The sequence below is a fragment of the Phaenicophaeus curvirostris genome, chromosome Z (assembly GCF_032191515.1).
Source record: "Phaenicophaeus curvirostris isolate KB17595 chromosome Z, BPBGC_Pcur_1.0, whole genome shotgun sequence".
In the NCBI taxonomy this organism is placed as follows: domain Eukaryota; kingdom Metazoa; phylum Chordata; class Aves; order Cuculiformes; family Cuculidae; genus Phaenicophaeus; species Phaenicophaeus curvirostris.
The window spans coordinates 13,570,800-13,587,939 of record NC_091431.1 but is presented as its reverse complement, the minus strand read 5'-3'; the positions used below and the strand labels follow the sequence as shown (position 1 = coordinate 13,587,939).

The following is a 17,140-nucleotide window of genomic DNA, read 5'->3' as shown; positions in this document are numbered from 1 at the left end:
CAACTTTTTATGAGAGCTTAAATTAGATGTATATAGATTGGCCATAAAGGAATACACTTCAACCTGTGTATGACAGATACAGACATATGAACAAATGCGACCATCTGTTTTAGTCATTTTAGAACATCCATCATCATATCCGCCAGGACTTGTTGGTCTAATAACATTTTTCAAAACACATGCCATATCTGTACTCATGTGAAAAAGATATATCCCTATGCTCACACTATTTTGAAATGCATTAGCAACTGCATTTTGAAAGAATACAGTTATTTCGGTACAAGTAAATGGAAATAGGCTAATTTACTTATCAGGGTTCAAACTTGTTTTGAAAACAATTGGATTTCTTGCCGTAAGATGACCTACAGTATTTTAACAAATAATTTTGTTAAAGGTGACAGTCTAATACATAATAATTTAAGTTTACTTGTGAAGGTGAGATTTTTGGATCATTGCTTGTAATAAAAATTATTCACAAGTTGATTCATTTTTAATAAGATTTATTTATTCACTACAGTTAAAATGATTTGTTAAATGCTTGTTATATAAATAGACAATTATTTTAATAAAGTTCATTGGAAATGATAGGAATTGTTGCCCTGAAGGTATGTATCTACAGTGTAAAATTAAAGAGTAAGTTATTTAATGGGATGAAGGTTTCCATACCAGTATACATTAAAAGTAATTAAAAATTAAAATTTACTTCAATTTATATAAAAACTTATAAAGTATTAGCTCTCTTAAAATCAATAAGAAAGGTCCAGGGAATGCTATTCCAAAATTCTACATAATTTGAATTACGTCATATAAAAAAAAACATTAAATGTGAATTTAAACAGGTAAATAGCAGATCAGGAAGTACTAGCCTGGCCCAATGTTGGAGTTGTGTCTCCATGGAGAAAATTATAGTAACTTCTTAGGGACTATAACTAAAGGATAAAAATTTTGCAAGATGAGAAGTTTGCAAGTTGAATAACTATGCATGCAGAATCAAATTCCATTTTATGATCAGAAGAATAGTCAATTTTGTCCATTATATTATAGAAGTTTTCAAAACAGAAATAAGGATTAAAAGTATATTCAAAAACCACAAAAAAACTTAAAAACAAAGCCACAAATATTGCTGTGAATGCAACAAGATGTATTGTTACTATAGCAATAATTCCTGTAGTGGCCTACCTTATTTAAAATCTGCTCAAAGTCCTTTGAAATCAACAGGCATCTTTATACTCACTCCAGAAGAACTGATTAGACTTTTAAGGAAATAGTTCTGTGTTCTCGCCATTCTTTTACATAGTTTCCAATAGTTTTGAAGTAAAATAATTGAAAACAGCTTTTGGGCTGTAAAAATACAGAAATAGTTAGTATTTGCTCTTCTGCTGCAAACCCTACATATTGTAAAATGTGTATAGCACGTAAAAAGCTAAATGTTTATATTGGAGTGATATATAAACTTTACAGTGTACATAAAGATTGCCTGTATATGTTTCTAGCAGTTCTTAAATTGAATAATTTTTTTATTGGGATTTTTCAAAATTTTTCATTTTTATTCAATTAAAAATGCCAAAAGAAGGTCAATATTCTGCAAAATGTTTTATTGGTTCTTTTTCTTGTTATTTTTTTTTTCTGATAGTTCTACAGTTAATCCTAGCATTCTGAAAATTGTGCTTATACTTCTTATTGTACAAAAATTTCTTCATAAGTGACATGACAACTTGAAATTTAATGTGGAAATTAGTGTTTAAGTGAGGGTTGCATACGGCAAGTGCCACTACAGGACATGAAGAAACCCTGGAAAATACTACAGATAATAAATCTATTTTAAAATGTTATTTACAGATAAATGCTACAACTGAGTTACTGATAATATAACAGCATTACTTTGAACAGAGGTTTAAATTGTAGGTGGAAAAGATGATAGATTAACTGGTGGGGGAATAAATCATAATAAAAAATTCTGTTTTGTCAAAATTAAAGATTCTTCTTGCCACATTACATTTAAGAAAATGCCATTTTAAAAAACCTCACAATATTATTTCATTTTCAGTTCCTCAGAACTCAAATTTCTTTGCAAATATTAGAACAATATATTCAAATATTTCAATTTTTCTTGAAATAAATTGATCTAAGTTTATTTCAGAAATAGCTAAGATGGGAAATAGCATTTAATTTTTTGCAAACTACAGGAGAATATGTTTTTACAGGTGGCATAAAACAGGACTTGTTACAGAGACATAATGAAAAAAGTATAAATTAGTCTAAAGAAGCCTAAAAGGACATATAATTCTTTGAAAGGCTGGCCTGTTGTTGTATGGAAGATGCTTAAGAGGCATTTTCTTATAGAACTTTACACAGGAGCAGCTGAACTCTTCTCAAAATTTTTTTTGTTATGTGTTTAGACATTAATGTATATTGCTGATTATGAGAGTATCTCGAACATTCATGCATAGTCAAGCCAATGGTTCTGATTTATGTATAGACATTTATTTTTATTTCCTTGGGTTACTATTTAGAATGCCTCTTTTGGGTTCTGAACACAACCTTTGTAACTCTCACTCTCTATTTAACGAAGTAATACTACCTGAAATATTTGTACTTTATGGTTCAGGAAGAATACTAATAGGCAGCGGGATGACAGATTATTCTGGAGGATGTTTACTACAGTATGTTGCACCAAATACTTGCAGGAGAAGGAAAACTTTATACAGGATAATTGGAGTAGGAGTAATGTAATGTTTAGCCTTTAATGCTGGGGAGCAAGAGACCTGTACTTCTTCATCTCAAGTGAAAGCTGTTTTCTGCTGGTTTTCAACATCAGATAATAAGTATAACTGAACAGTGAATCACTTCAGTATGACATTATAGTTGAAGTTTCCTGCAGATTATTTGGCACAGCATTTTTAGAGCCTTCTGAGGTCAGAAAACCAGCTTTGAAAAAGCAAACAAAACACTGAATTTTAACAGATGTCTGTCCTGTGTTTAATAAGCATTGAATACATCCAGTTCAGATTTAATAATGTATCCTAAATGCCAAAATTTCATTGGAATATCCTCCAGTTCTTTTTCAAGGTTTCATGCCAGGGTTTTATCAGTAAGATATCAATGCTTGGTTTTGTGTAATTCTGATTACATCAGGGAATAGGTACAGCTGAAGTTATATTACATTAATTGTAGCCATAAACTTCTTCAGAGACAGGCTAGAATCTTTCTTAAACCTGTAATTAGCAATAATAAAATTAATTATTATCATGGTAATCACTTATCTCTCAGTATCTTTTAACCAAAAATGCAAGGTGATCTACCTGTGCTTACAAATGTTTTGGTGGTGGTTATACATCCTGTTTAAATGCAATTTTTTTTTTCTTCTTTTTTTTTAAAATGAGGTTGTCCTCATGTAGGACACCTTTACAATTTAAAATTGTTTAAGTAAATGACAGGAAAATGAGAAAGAACATTTTCATAATTTTCTGTTTTGATAAAAATTTTACCAGAAGTCTCCTACTTCTAAAGGAGATGCGTCTTTCCATATTGCTATAATCCTTAAAATTTTATCATTTAACTGAGTAGCTTGCTGTTAAGATAGCCATTCTATTTATCCTCATAAGTCAAATTCTATACCAAATAAAACTATATGTTAAAACTATTCTTTTCAATGGAACTTTGCCATTTAGTATCTCATTAAAAAGTATAGTGCTTGAGTACATTCATATAAATCTGTAATAACAAAAGGTGTATCATCTGACTTACATGGTAATTGTTAGGAAAGTAATAATGAAAAGTTTTAACATCCGAAAGTTCATTTTTAAACAGTAACAGGATATTACAAAGTTCTTCAATCAAAATCATATCACATACCTTGTGTGGTCTTACAGATATAGTACTTACTTGTGTAATGAAATCTTTCAGAATCAGTATACATTAAAGGAAAAATACAGAGAGTGTATTTAAATAATATATCAAGAACTATGAGGAAACTACAAGACAAGGCTAGACTAAGCTGCAGTCAGAAGATAGTTATTCCGCACTACGGTTCTCCAGATTATGCCTTACCAGTTTCCAAAAGTAGAGGTATTTGAACATGTTGGTAGCTACCATTAACTTTTATTTCGAAATAGAACTGGGTCAGGAAATTTATAAGTTTTCTGGTTTTCTTTAAAAAAAATAAAATTGGGGCTCATGTTTCTCAAATTGTGACTTGATCTTTATCCAGTATATAACTGTCAGTGTTCATAGAAGCCACTTATGATACAGAGGTTATTATCAGTTGATCTTCTATTTCCATCTGTTTGCTATATACTAAATTAACTTTATTATGGAAAAAAATTTGGAATATTAGTAAGGGATAACAAGATTATGTCTAATCAATGCTCCTAATAAGGGTCAAGTTGGCTTCCAATGCAGACATTTGAACCTTGATAATGGATGAAACATTCTATCAAGAGAGAAGACTGATTAAAAACATGAGTTAGAGTTGAGATGAACAGACCAAGTGTGATCAGGAAGCCAAAATGTAAAATCAAAGGATAAGGAAAGAATGTGCTTGCTAGCAGGAGGTAACTTCAGGAAGTTTGTACTGCAAATGATTATCCTGGATCAGAAACAATGGTTAAGGTGTTAGGAACCAGGAATTTAGGCTATGTAAAGCATAAGCAAGCGGGGGACAGGAACAATGCTGGTGGGCAATTCAGCCAAAACACAAGATGTGTTGGCAAAAGCATATGACTGAGCTTAGTAGTCCCTTCATTTTAAAAAAATTCAAGTTTACACCAGGTGGCTTACTGAAAAACTCAAATTACTGCAAGTAGTAGTTATTTTTTTTCTTATAGAAGTTATATATTTTTTATACCTATTTCATATGTGGTAATTTTTCAGGGAAACACATGTGACTGTATTTAGCTGGTAAAGTCCAAAATAAGGATTATGTATTTTGATTATATTATGTTTGCAATGACAGTTTTTTACAGTTTTTATTCATGTTTCATTAAATACTTAGAGGATAAAAAGCCTTATATATAATCCATCAAAGAATGAGAAAACTCTAGAACTCCATGTCATGATGCTTCTTCACTACACGATAACAGCAAAGCTCTCTTTGTCCAGTTTCTGACAGCATACTTTTATTCCGGGGTGCGTAATGACTGTGCTTTAAACAAAAACGTGCTTAGTGGCATTGTAGTTTTGATTTGATCTTAGGAGGAAGATAATGTAAATTTAATCATCTTCAGCATAAAAAGAATGCTCAGCACAGTCTTTACTTCCTAATCAACTTCCTTAGTCCTTCAAGCTGTTATTCAGGGAACAATCTGTTTTCAGAAAATGGTCAGTATTTCCTTGTTCCTGCACCCCTGTCAATTTCAGAATCCATCTTCAGAAATCTTGGAGGACTGGGTGTGGGGTGCAGAGGGGTGAAGTGGGTTTTGGTGGGGTTTTTTTGTTTTTTTTTAGCTAGCCTGAACACTATTTAAAAATACAAGCTTCTCCTGTGTTGGCACTTTAGCCTCTGCAGTAGTCCATTTCATTCAGTATTTAACAGTCTTACCAGGTTCCACTATGAGGAACTGAATTCTCTGGTAGTACCCAGATGCCTGTGTTTTAGTGACAGCTATGCTTAGGATATTGTTATCTGAACTGCACTTCAATTCTGAACTTCAAAATCTGACCCAGCATAAAACTAAGGTTGTGTGAAAAATCATGAGCAACCTACAATGCTTTTACTTCTTATTTGCAAATTTCCATTAAAATTTACGTTACCAGCCTGCATAGATAGGTTGATTGCATAGTCAATGAAGTCAGTGAAGAATTTTATCTCATAATATACAGAGAGCTTTCGTTTAAGAGTCTTTATTGTCTTTAGGAGCAACTACTCCAGAAACTCTTATCAGAATTTCTGTTGAAATTTACTTCTAATCATGACAATGTGACAAAGTTTGAAAGCCTGTTTCAGAAGAAAGAAACACACCAACTGATGTAAATTTTAGGATCAGAATTGGCACATCTAGGAATCTGAGCAAAATCTGACCACAATTTGCAGGAACCATGTTTAATTAAATATGCTTCATCTGAAATAATTAATAGTAAAATTGATTGTTCTGTAGAACTTATTCTCTTTTCTTTAACACAGTTCAGTTCATTATCTTTCCAATGGAATGTCTGTTCTGGTATCAAACGTGACATTACAATGATCTAGTCTTTCCTCATTCATCAAATAGAACATGATGAATTTGATGGGGCTAAAATGTTTCAAATTACTGGAAAGAAAATCACTTCAGGTTGCAAGTAACAGAGATGAAAAGCTTCCAAATTGCTCCATAGTTATAGACTATGAGGATTACTTTAAAAGCATTTGCTACTTAACATTCAGTTTGTTTTCTTTATCATTACATAAATAGTATGAAATATGCTGGAAAGTTTTCCATTTTTTCCTACATACTTAAATATAAATGACAAATGAGAAAAATAGTATCTTGAGAAGATATTATTTTTATACAGAAAATCTTTTAAGAGGATAAATTACTACCTTTGCTTCACCGGGTAAGAGAGAGTTCGTATGTTGACTTAAGGTTTTTTAGTTCACGATGACCTTGATATTTTTTTCCCACAAATGGGTTAAGTTGTATTAAAGTGATGAAAAACCTGATGAAAGTATAAGGTTAATGGGATTTACTTTAAAAGGCAATTAGGGAGCTGAAGAATCTTGTTGAATTTTATAAATCCATGGAAAGAATTTTATTTAGAATTGAATAGGTCTCTTCTTTGGTCATTTCCTTCATCAGATTTTATTTCTCGCATGCTAAGCTGTTACTTACTTCTATTCTTCCTCTTAATAGACAGGAATTCAGCAAGCCCTATGAATTTTTATTAGTACAGTGTGTGATTTCTTTATAGGCAACACATAGTAAGACACAAGGGATTAAAAAGAAGCTCAGAGATCTGTAATTATTGTAATTTTTAGTATAAAATTTGATGATTTTTCTGGTTAAAAAAAAAAAGGCCTCCACATTTAACTGAAGGTCTGTCCCTGCCATCCCGTTCACAGTAACAGAACATTATCACAGAAACACAGAAGGACTGAGGGTGAAAAGACCTCTGGAGGTCATCCTGCTCAAGCAAAGCCACCTGAAGCTGATTGCCCAGGGCTATATCCAGATTTATTTTTTTTTTAATATCTCCAAGGATGGAGATTCCACAAATGCTTGGGATGGCCTATACCACTGCTCATTGACCATCACAGTAAAAAGGTGAAATGCTGAAATGAAAGGTGAACAGCAGAAATGCTGTTGAGAGGGAATGTCCTGTGTTTCAGTTTGTACTTACTGCCTCTTCTCCTGTCTGTGGGCATCACTGAGAAGAGAGAGGCTATCTCCATCTTCTTTGCACCCTCCCTTCAAGTATTTATACACATTCAGTTTGCTCCTGACCCTCCTCTTTATTTTAAGCTAAACAGTGCCAGCTTTCTTAGCCATTCCTCATAGGCAAGGTGCTCCAGTCCCTTAATCATTACCCATGTGTCTTTCATACTGAACAGCCCAGAACTAGATGCAGCCCTCTAGATGTGGCCTTATCAGTGCTGAGCAGAGAGAAAAGTTTATCTCCCTTAATCTGCTGGCAATGCTCTGCCTAATGCAGCCCAAGAGGTGGTTGGCTATCTTTGCCATAAGGGTGCATTACTGGTCAACTTGTTGTCCCCTAGAATACCCAGGTCGTTTTTCTGCCCAGCTGCTTTCCAGCTGGTCGGTCCCCTAGTGTGTACTGGTGCATGGTGCTCGCCCTTGTTGAACTTCATGATATTCCTGTTCAGCCCATCACTCCAGCCCGCTGAAGTTCCTCTGGATGGCAGTAAACCTGACTGGAGTTTAAGCCACTCCTCCCAGTTTTGTGTTATTTGCCAACTTGCTGATGGTGAATTCTGCACCAATGTCCAAACCATTAATAAAAATGTTGAACAGGTTGGACCAGTTCTGATTCTAGGGATACACCGATTGTTACCAGCTTCCAGCTAGATTTTATACCACTGAACAGCACTCTGGGGCTGGCAATTTTTTTCAAACTACCTCACATATATTACACATGTAGCTTTAAAGGTTACACAGATTTTAAGATCTGCAGAAAAGACTGGAACACATCACAAAATCAATTAGATCTAGGCAAGACATATGAATTGCAACACTGAATTTTTGTCTATATGTTCATAGTAAATGTAAATAATTAAATATACCAAAGTTACATACTCAGCTACCAGAAATCAGGCAACTTTGTTGACTGATCTGAATTCTGCTTCTTCTACACAAGTCTTACTGTATCAGGTTTAGACGTTTCTGCAATATCTTCTTTAGTTTGTATATGCCACTGCAAATTGAGTTTGCATTTGGGGGAGAGAAGCAAATTCAACACAAGAATGAGGAGTCTTATTTCAATTCATAGGGTGTTTTGCCTACCAATGAATGCAACTAGTCTATCTCTGTGTATGTATCTTTTCATTTGAACTTACTTCTGTCCTATGCATGTGTACTTTATCACAGTATACAATATGAATATGCACTTAAACAAATCTGAGTGAAGTGAAATTGTAGTGCAAGTTAAAGGCTGCTTTTCTCTTCGCTGCTTGCAGTGTGTAATGCAACAAGACTTCAACTTTTAATGAGAGTGTTGAGGGCTAACATCTTTTAAATATTCTATGCATTGATGCAGCCTTTGAGACAATGCCACATAAATCCATACAATGCTTCTACCCTGTACAGGGTAAACATAAATGCAGAGATAGAGAATTTTAATTATAAGGTATCATTTACTTTGTCTGCCTGTTTGTGATGTGTGAAAAATACTATATTGCATTTAAGAAAAAGAATCTGATATTATACTTGAAGGTTACTATGCTGAAAAAGAACAAGGAATGTTATTCTTGCAGCATTTCTCAAAGTGTACTGGAAAAGGGAAACGAAATTAACTACCTTTTCTGTCTTTTGAATTTAATGACATTTGCAAGCTTCTAGATCAAGCTATTAGTTTCAATTTGCCCACTAACTCATGCACAGAAAGGAAATTTTTTAGGCAGTTAAACAATGTTGTCAATTAGATGTTTAATGAATTAAGATGAACTGAAAGACATTTTTAACTGGCATCTGTTGATGAAGCAGTAGCTACATTTTTTGAAGTTATGTGGATCACTAATGAGTACTCTGTTAGAACTAATTGAAATAGATAATTTAAGGGCAAACTGGCTGTGGCCTTGATTTCTTCTTGAATTTCCAGTAAGGATTCCCAAGCAAAACTTCAAATTCTGTTGTGTGATGGTACACTGTAAAACCAGCTACGCTTAAATGAAATTAGTTTGTTTTGTTCATAAAGCATGCCCTGTTTAACCAGACCCTTTGCTGGGGAAAAGGATGTATGTCTTCTGAAGCCAATTGTAAGTACATTGTGGTTTAGCGCTTTGAAATGCGATTATTGCATTTTCATTTTCTTTTTACTAACCATAACATTATCATGTGTGCTTCCTGAAGATGTAAACGAATGTGAAGCTGAACCCTGCAAGAATGGTGGAATTTGTACAGATCTCGTTGCCAACTATTCCTGTGAATGTCCAGGCGAATTTATGGGAAGAAACTGCCAACAGAGTGAGTATTGCTTGGTTTTACATCCATTTGTTTTAAAATAAAAGAAATAAATATTTGCTTTTGCAGAAACAACTGTAGTATATTATGGAAATATTTCTTTAGTCCACAAATAAATCATGCTCAAAATAGCCATCTTATCTTTTCAAAATGGAGGAAATTTAAGAGTCCAAATCTGTCGTGTATTCAAGTAAAGTATCTTACATGATGGAAACATACACAAATGCAAAATTATTTTCTAGAAGTCAAACAAGAAAGAGTAAATAGTGTAAAGTGGGTTCATCTCGCCAAGTATGTCATCAGTAATACAACAGTAACTAGTAGCAGGTAATAACAAGTTGTAAGAGGAGGGCCAAAATACATGTTACTTTCTCTGACATGTCTGTAGCCTCTGAAAGTCGCATCACTGGCTGACAGAGAAGTCATTAGTGGAGTTTCTCCAGAGTCTGTCCCAGAAACACATAATTTTAGCAATAACGCTGACTATGAATGAACTATAAAGTCCTGATCCCTAAAGCTGTTACTACAAAGGAGTTCCTCATGTGTAAAAGACAAAGTAATCTTGAAGACCAAAATAACAAAAATATAATAAACTGTTATGGTGTGAAATGCAATATACTCTTAACAGTTACTAATAGCTATTAGGGACTCTTGGATTTGAAATATCGGAGAGAGCTTCAGTTGAACAAAGGGTGCTAATATGGTGGTGTTGTGGATGAAACTAGTATAGTCCCATGATATGTCAAGCCTGGTAAATTAAGGAAAAAACCCCAATATATTTATGTTTTAGCATATGTAGTATTAAATACTACATACAAAGTACCCGAAACATTGGAGTCATCCATGTTCAAGAGACAGGCTTTCTAGTTCAGAGAAGATCTAATACATGTTGACAGAGTGTCCATATGCATCATGCTTTGGAGATTTACACTGGTAAGACAATAACCTAGTCAAGTAACCTTTTTGGAGGTGCTCCTATAGATAAATGCTCACAAGAGAGACCCAGAACTGCATCATCTAGCCCATAGTGAAGAACACCAAGGTATTTGAAAGGATAATTCTGCTGAATGTTGAAGTATTTTTAAAATTATGATGAAGGTGTATAGAATAGTCAAATTGCAGTTGGTACAGAGGTCAAGGACAATGAGTTGAAAAATGTGCTTTGCAGTAACTATCAGTTTGTTAGCTGTGAAGTATGTGAGGTATGGTAAATGGTAATGGCAATGCAGCATTGGAGTGCAGGTGTAAAAAGCTTCTGTTCTGTACATCCTTTGGGAGGGGACCCAAATATGGAGATACCATCAATCTGGTCTCTGCAGAACAGTCATAGGAGGAGTGAGAAATCGGATCTGCTTTGAAGATTTGAGAAAAGTAGTGTAGTACTTAAACTAGTAATTAGAAAATGCTACACTATTATGTACTATACTAGTTCCTGTAGTTGGGCTTGTAAATATCCTTTTTTTTTCCCATGAGAAGCTTAGGTATGCCATTATACCTAATTAAGTAATTATAAATAGTAAGTACATTTCTAATTACACCATTAAAGCATAACACATATTTACAGTAATTATATAATTAAATACTGTTACACTAATTATGTAGATTACTGATTACTGTAGCAGAATTACCTCACAAGGCTCCAAGACTGATAATCCACGTCACAAAATACATGAAATTACCCAGATCAAGAATAAAAAATAAAAAATGCATCATGCAGTCCATTGTCCTGTTGTTGCAAGCCTGTTCTCCAGGATGAACTTCCTAATAGTTTATCTAGTTTATTATATCCCAAATATCAATGCTTTGTAAGAATGACTTGACCTTAAACTGAAGAAAGACAGATTTCCTCTTGCTCTCTTTTGAATTTACTATATAAGTAAGCTCTTGCAATTGTCTTCAAATTTTGGAAATTTCCAAATATATTTTCTGGTTTTGTTAGGAAACTGTGACAAAAGACTCTATCCCTGCTTTTCATTGCATCACACTGAAATAACAATCCCCTAGAAACTGCCACAAAACACTCCTGCTGCTGCCTGATGGAACCTTGCTTCAGCATTTCTTTTCGTCTTTTACTCCTTTTGTGGCTCCTTATTCTTAGCTGCTGTTTTACTGTTTGTCTTCTTGTCCCAGGAAAAACTGACCTAGGAAATGAAAATGGTGATTAATGAAACAGGTCTGTTCTTTGTCATGGCCACACAAATACTGGTCCGGTACAAAGGTACATCAGGGGACAGAGCCTGGGCATGAAATCAAGACTTAACACTTGATAAAAATATTGATTAGAGGACACTCTAATCGAGAGAATCAAACCTATTATTTAATTCATGTCTGAGGCAAAGATAAGAATTTTTTTTTTTTTTTAATTCTCTTGGTGTATTTCTCTTAAAAACTAATAAAAATAAAAAGCTGCAATTTTTAGCTCATTTACCAGTGATAAAATGAATAAAATTCAGTGAATATATACATTTCTGTTTGTCATTACTTCGACCACAAGTTCAGGACTTGCATGGAAGATTTATGGAGATTTTGTTGCTATATGTATATGTGCACGTGTGTGTATATATATGCACACATATTAACCTTAAAGAAATTAAATCACTTTTTTTTAATGTGCTCAGGGTAGTTAACTTGTCAGTCACATGACATCCTTACTTTTAGGGAAAGACATGTGGTTAGTCTCAAAAAAAGAGAAGAATAGAAGAAGTTTTGTGTTTAGAAGAAATGTATTGATTTGCTATAAAGTTAATGGTAATGTTAGATCTATGACCACCCTGGATTCCAGAAATATTTTCTAACAGAAACATATTAGAAATATACTTTGAAAGTGCAAGAGGGCAACCTTTTAGATGTTAAAAGTGGCTTTAACCCACTTCAACTCAGACTAGGTAATTTGTCATGTGCTTTATTGAATGTGCTCTAAGTATAAAATCAAAAAATATTTAAGAAGATAAATAAATGCTGAATGACAGGCTAAATGTATCAGTAGTAAAGATGATATTTTATATACATTTTTAATTATAACAGCTAATCATGGATGAAATAGTTTCTATATTTGCATTTAACAAGACTCATCTTTATTTTGCTGAAAATAATGAGGTTTGCTGAGGCTATGCCATTCTGGAAATAGTCTGGCTAGCATTTCGATACTGTATAGCATAAAAGTGCAAAGAGGCAATAAATGTTATAGAAATAACAGAACACATTGTTGAAATTGAAATGTTCTTCCAGGCATTTCAATGACCTACTGAGAAATATTAATCAAACTAATACTGAGTCTTCAAACAGTAAAGCACACTAGCCCTTCTGCAGAGCTTCTTTGTCCAGGCATCCTATGTAAGATGCAAATGTGTGCAAGATTAGGCTCAGTAGATCAAAATTCTAGTTCTTCATTCAACACAACAGGAAAATGAGACTGAACTCCCAGTGTCTGATGTTGAAACAAAGTACTCAGTCCTGTGTATTTGGATACTTTGAAAACTTCCTGCAGTTGTACTGTATAGCAATGTCTCCCTTTGAAGATTCATTTCTCAATATTATACTTTGATTTGGCTTTAGAAAATGCAATCTTTACTCAGGCACCTGACAAAAAACCTTCATAAAAAATGGCCACAAGCCCTTAGGACATAACATGTATATTTTACGTCCTGTCTTTTTACTGTATGAGTCACATAGAACAATACTACCCTTTGGGTTGTGTCCATAGCTGCAGTATGAAGACAAGACTACGTTTCAAGCATCTGCAACTTGCCTTTGTAACATCTCATTTTAGCTTGAACTACTTTGTTGAGAAGATTAAACCTACTGTCTTCTATCTCTCTGATCTTTACAGTGAGGGAGCAGTACAACCGTACTTTTTCAGTAACATAGAATCATAGAATCATAGAGTAGTTAGGGTTGGAAGGGACCTTAAAGATCATCTAGTTCCAACCCCCCTGCCATGGGCAGGGACATCCCACTAGATCAAGCTGCCCAAGGCCCCATCCACTCTGGCTTTGAACACCTCCAGGGGTGGGGCAGCCACAACTACTTTGGGCAACCTGTTCCAGTGTCTCACCACTCTCATGGTGAAGAAATTCTTCCTAATGTCTAGTCTAAATCTGCCCCTCTCCACCTTATACCTGTTTACCCTCATCCTATCACCACAAGCCTTTATGATTAGTACCTCGCCAGCTTTCTTGTAGGCTCCTTTCAGGTACTATAAGATCTCCTCTGAGCCTTCTCTTCTCCAGTCAGCCTGTCCTCATATAGAAGCTGCTCCAGCCCTCAGATCATTTTGTAGCCCTCCTCTGGACCTGTTCCAACAATTCCATATCCTTCTTATGTTGAGGATTTCAGAACTGGACACAGAACTCCAGATGAGGTCTCATAAGAGATGAACAGAGGGGCAGAATCACTTCCCTCAACCTCCTAGCCACGTTACGCTATATTATGCTTGCCACGTAACATGCTACATTACAGATGTTCACAAAATGTAGATGAGAAAAAAATACTTATGTTATAAATACATCCACTGTGCCTGTGTTGGAAGAACTTTTATGTGCATTTTTATGCATGCCAAAGTCTATGACACACATTCTCAAAGTAGCCTCTATAGCTTTTAAATTCCTGGCCTGGTCAATAATGCACATTCTTTTTTTATGTCCTCATAGAAATTATAAATAATTTGCAGGAAAGGAATTGGTACTATAAAAGAAATAAATGTCAAACTGTATCCAGTAGAAGCAAGTTAAAAACAAACCACTGGTTATTATGACACAAAAAGCCCCTTGAAAGCATGGAAAAACATCTTCAATTAAAAAAACCTGATGATTCTAAATATATGAAAATAACAAGTTACAACAGCACTAGGCCAACAAACTTCCCAGTAGTCAAGTCACAGGACTATTATTTCTGTTTCAAGTACTAGTACAATTGAAAAAAACGTTCTTTCAGCTCTTAGTATCTATAAAATGTAGGCCATTTATTTAAAAATAGATTCATTGTGGTGGGTTGCTTGCCATCTGAATCAACCTGGTCTAGTCTGCTGCTGCCCTTTGGTGGACACAAGAATGAGCAATGAGAGTAAAAAAACGAGAGTAAGATAATGTTTAAAGCCACATAAACTCCTGATCATGAAACTACCTTGAGATTTGCAGTAGTTAACAAACAAGGCAAGTATGGCATAAGAGTTGAAAAGTTGGAGATCTGAAAGTTGATTCACATTTTTGAGATTCATTTGGACTTAGAATTCAAGCCAAGCATGAAAGATGAAAATCCACATGAATTAAAGAGAAAATGGAAGTAAACATGGTTACATGAGCCCTAAATGAACTAAAATCACCAGGCTCAGCACAGCTCTCACTTGCAGTTTTCAGAAGGAGAAGGAAATTTAATGTGTTCAGTGATCAACCTCACGCTGAGGCAAGCAGCTCCTGCTGCTTTGAACAGATGGAGAATCCAGCAAAACTCTTGTTCTAGGCACGAGTGCAGCAATGTGTAAGATACGTAGGAGGGGAATGAGCAATGCCAGTAGGTTGCATCTATTTTAGTCCCTGACCACCATTATGCTCATTTGTTGCATTCCACTAAATGATCAGAAATTCAGAATATCTCCAGAATCTTATGTTTGAGTGTGCTAGAAGGCAAAGCAGCATGACTTTCATCACAACTTAGTCTGTTTACTAGCTTCTTCAGGCTTCTGCACAGAATGGCAGTTGCTCATTGGCTGTGAGATAGGAGGCAAATGGCATGCCTCCATGGTTACAGGCAGTGACCATGAGCCCAAGAGCTGCCTCATGTGGATGCACTCCTGCAGCACAGAGGATCACTAGCCATAGCATTACTTACTTGAGGCCGTTGCTCATTCAAAATAAATGAGGAGGTCAACAGATATGAAAAATTGGACAACAATGCAATACTGAGAAAGAAATCTTAGTGTCTTTCTGTCATTGTGTAAATATATTGGGATTTGGATGTGAGAGAGTTTTTTAATTGAAGTAGAGTTAAATCTTTAAAAATTCACATGTATCACTTTGGCAAGAAAAGCTGATGGAATTACTCTTAATTCAAACTCTTTTCCTTTGCATCAATGATCATTTCCTAATATTAATGCTAAAAGTAATTTGGCCAGCTCTTGGGTTTTTTTGTTTACAGGAAACTATCAAACAAAACATTTACCCTTTAAAACTGATGGACAGGTTAATAACCATGACTGACCCAGCAAAATCAGTTTGATAGAGCTCACCCATAAATATAATTTTCCTTTGTTGGCAAATCAATACAATTGATGGTAACAATGCATACCTTCTCTATCAAGTTCAGTGTGCAGTTTGTAATATTGTATTTATTATTATCCTAAGAATATGAGTTCCCATTTATGCTCCTGTTGCTAACACTTAATTTCATAATTACTCTGTTCCTGGTTTTATGCAATGCACTTTTACTTGTTTTGAAATTTCATCCTAGGTGTAGCATAATAAGTAATCATGTTACATCACATTTTCAGAGAAGCAGATATTGTTGGGTGTTCTAATTTTGAAAGAAAATTTAAATCCTTGTATCCACTGTGTGCAAATGTGATTCTTTTTCTTCAATATTTCTGAAAAGTGTCCTTTCTTTTCTGGAAAGCAGTAAAACGTCCTATACAAGGAAACTGAAAATTGATTTTACTGTGATTACTGAAACCTGTTCCTCTTCTTTTTTCAAACCATCTTGGTCTTTCCAAAATTTTGTTTTTACAGTGCCTTTAATTTTTCTATCAGGTGCAAATTTGTGTGAGTATTAGCTTTTGTTCACCTTTAGACCTGGGAAATTTTGATAAAAAGTGTCAGATGGAGAATCCTCAAGAGCTAAATTCAGTTCCCAAAGCACATGGTGGAATCTGTTCAGCCTCTTCTCATCTCTGCTGCAGCGGTGGTGGCTCTCCTATGAGTTCTCCACAGGCAAGGTGGCACAAGTAACATCATGTAAAAAAGCTGTAGTTTTAAATGTCTCAGACATAGATACATAACCATTGGAAGTAAAATATGATTTATTAACTAAGTGCAGTGTGTTTGCCCTTGTGGCCTAAGAAGTTGGATCTCTTTAGTGTTAAATGCACATTGTTTTAAAGATTGAAACCCTAGTTTTCTGGTGCTGTTGATTATTAGTATTTAGTGGTAAAGAATCCTAATTTCAGATACTTTAATACACTATAAAGTGGAGTTTGATTCAATATGGAAAACCTAATTGTCAGCCATCATCTAGCCTAGTAATATCTGTGTCACCTTTAAGTATAAGGAGAATGGAGAAGTAGACCCCAAGGAGTTCACCAAGGCAGGCTAATGGGTTGGGAGTTGGACAAATTAGCCAGTGTGAAAAGTTGAAGTGTAGCGTAATTTTTGTAAACAGTAAAAACTACACCTGCCCACACATAAGGGATGTAATGCAGAGTAATGTTGTCTCTTGGGAAAGAGAAATATTACTGCACTATTTTGTGACCCAAGAAGGGGCCTTAAGGAAAAGCAGATTCTGACTTCTGATACAGCTGGCATCTTTTATGCATAGTGGAG

At 34.6% G+C, this 17,140-nt stretch overlaps 1 protein-coding gene across 1 annotated transcript in view; it reads left to right on the top strand.

The window, feature by feature from the left end:
- Positions 1 to 17,140, top strand: part of EDIL3 (EGF like repeats and discoidin domains 3) — a 253,055-nt gene that overhangs the window by 154,182 nt on the left and 81,733 nt on the right. The window contains exon 5 of the mRNA XM_069880337.1: positions 9,501 to 9,614. Coding sequence (XP_069736438.1) covers positions 9,501 to 9,614 — 114 coding nt within the window. The remainder of the gene's footprint in view (positions 1 to 9,500; positions 9,615 to 17,140) is intronic.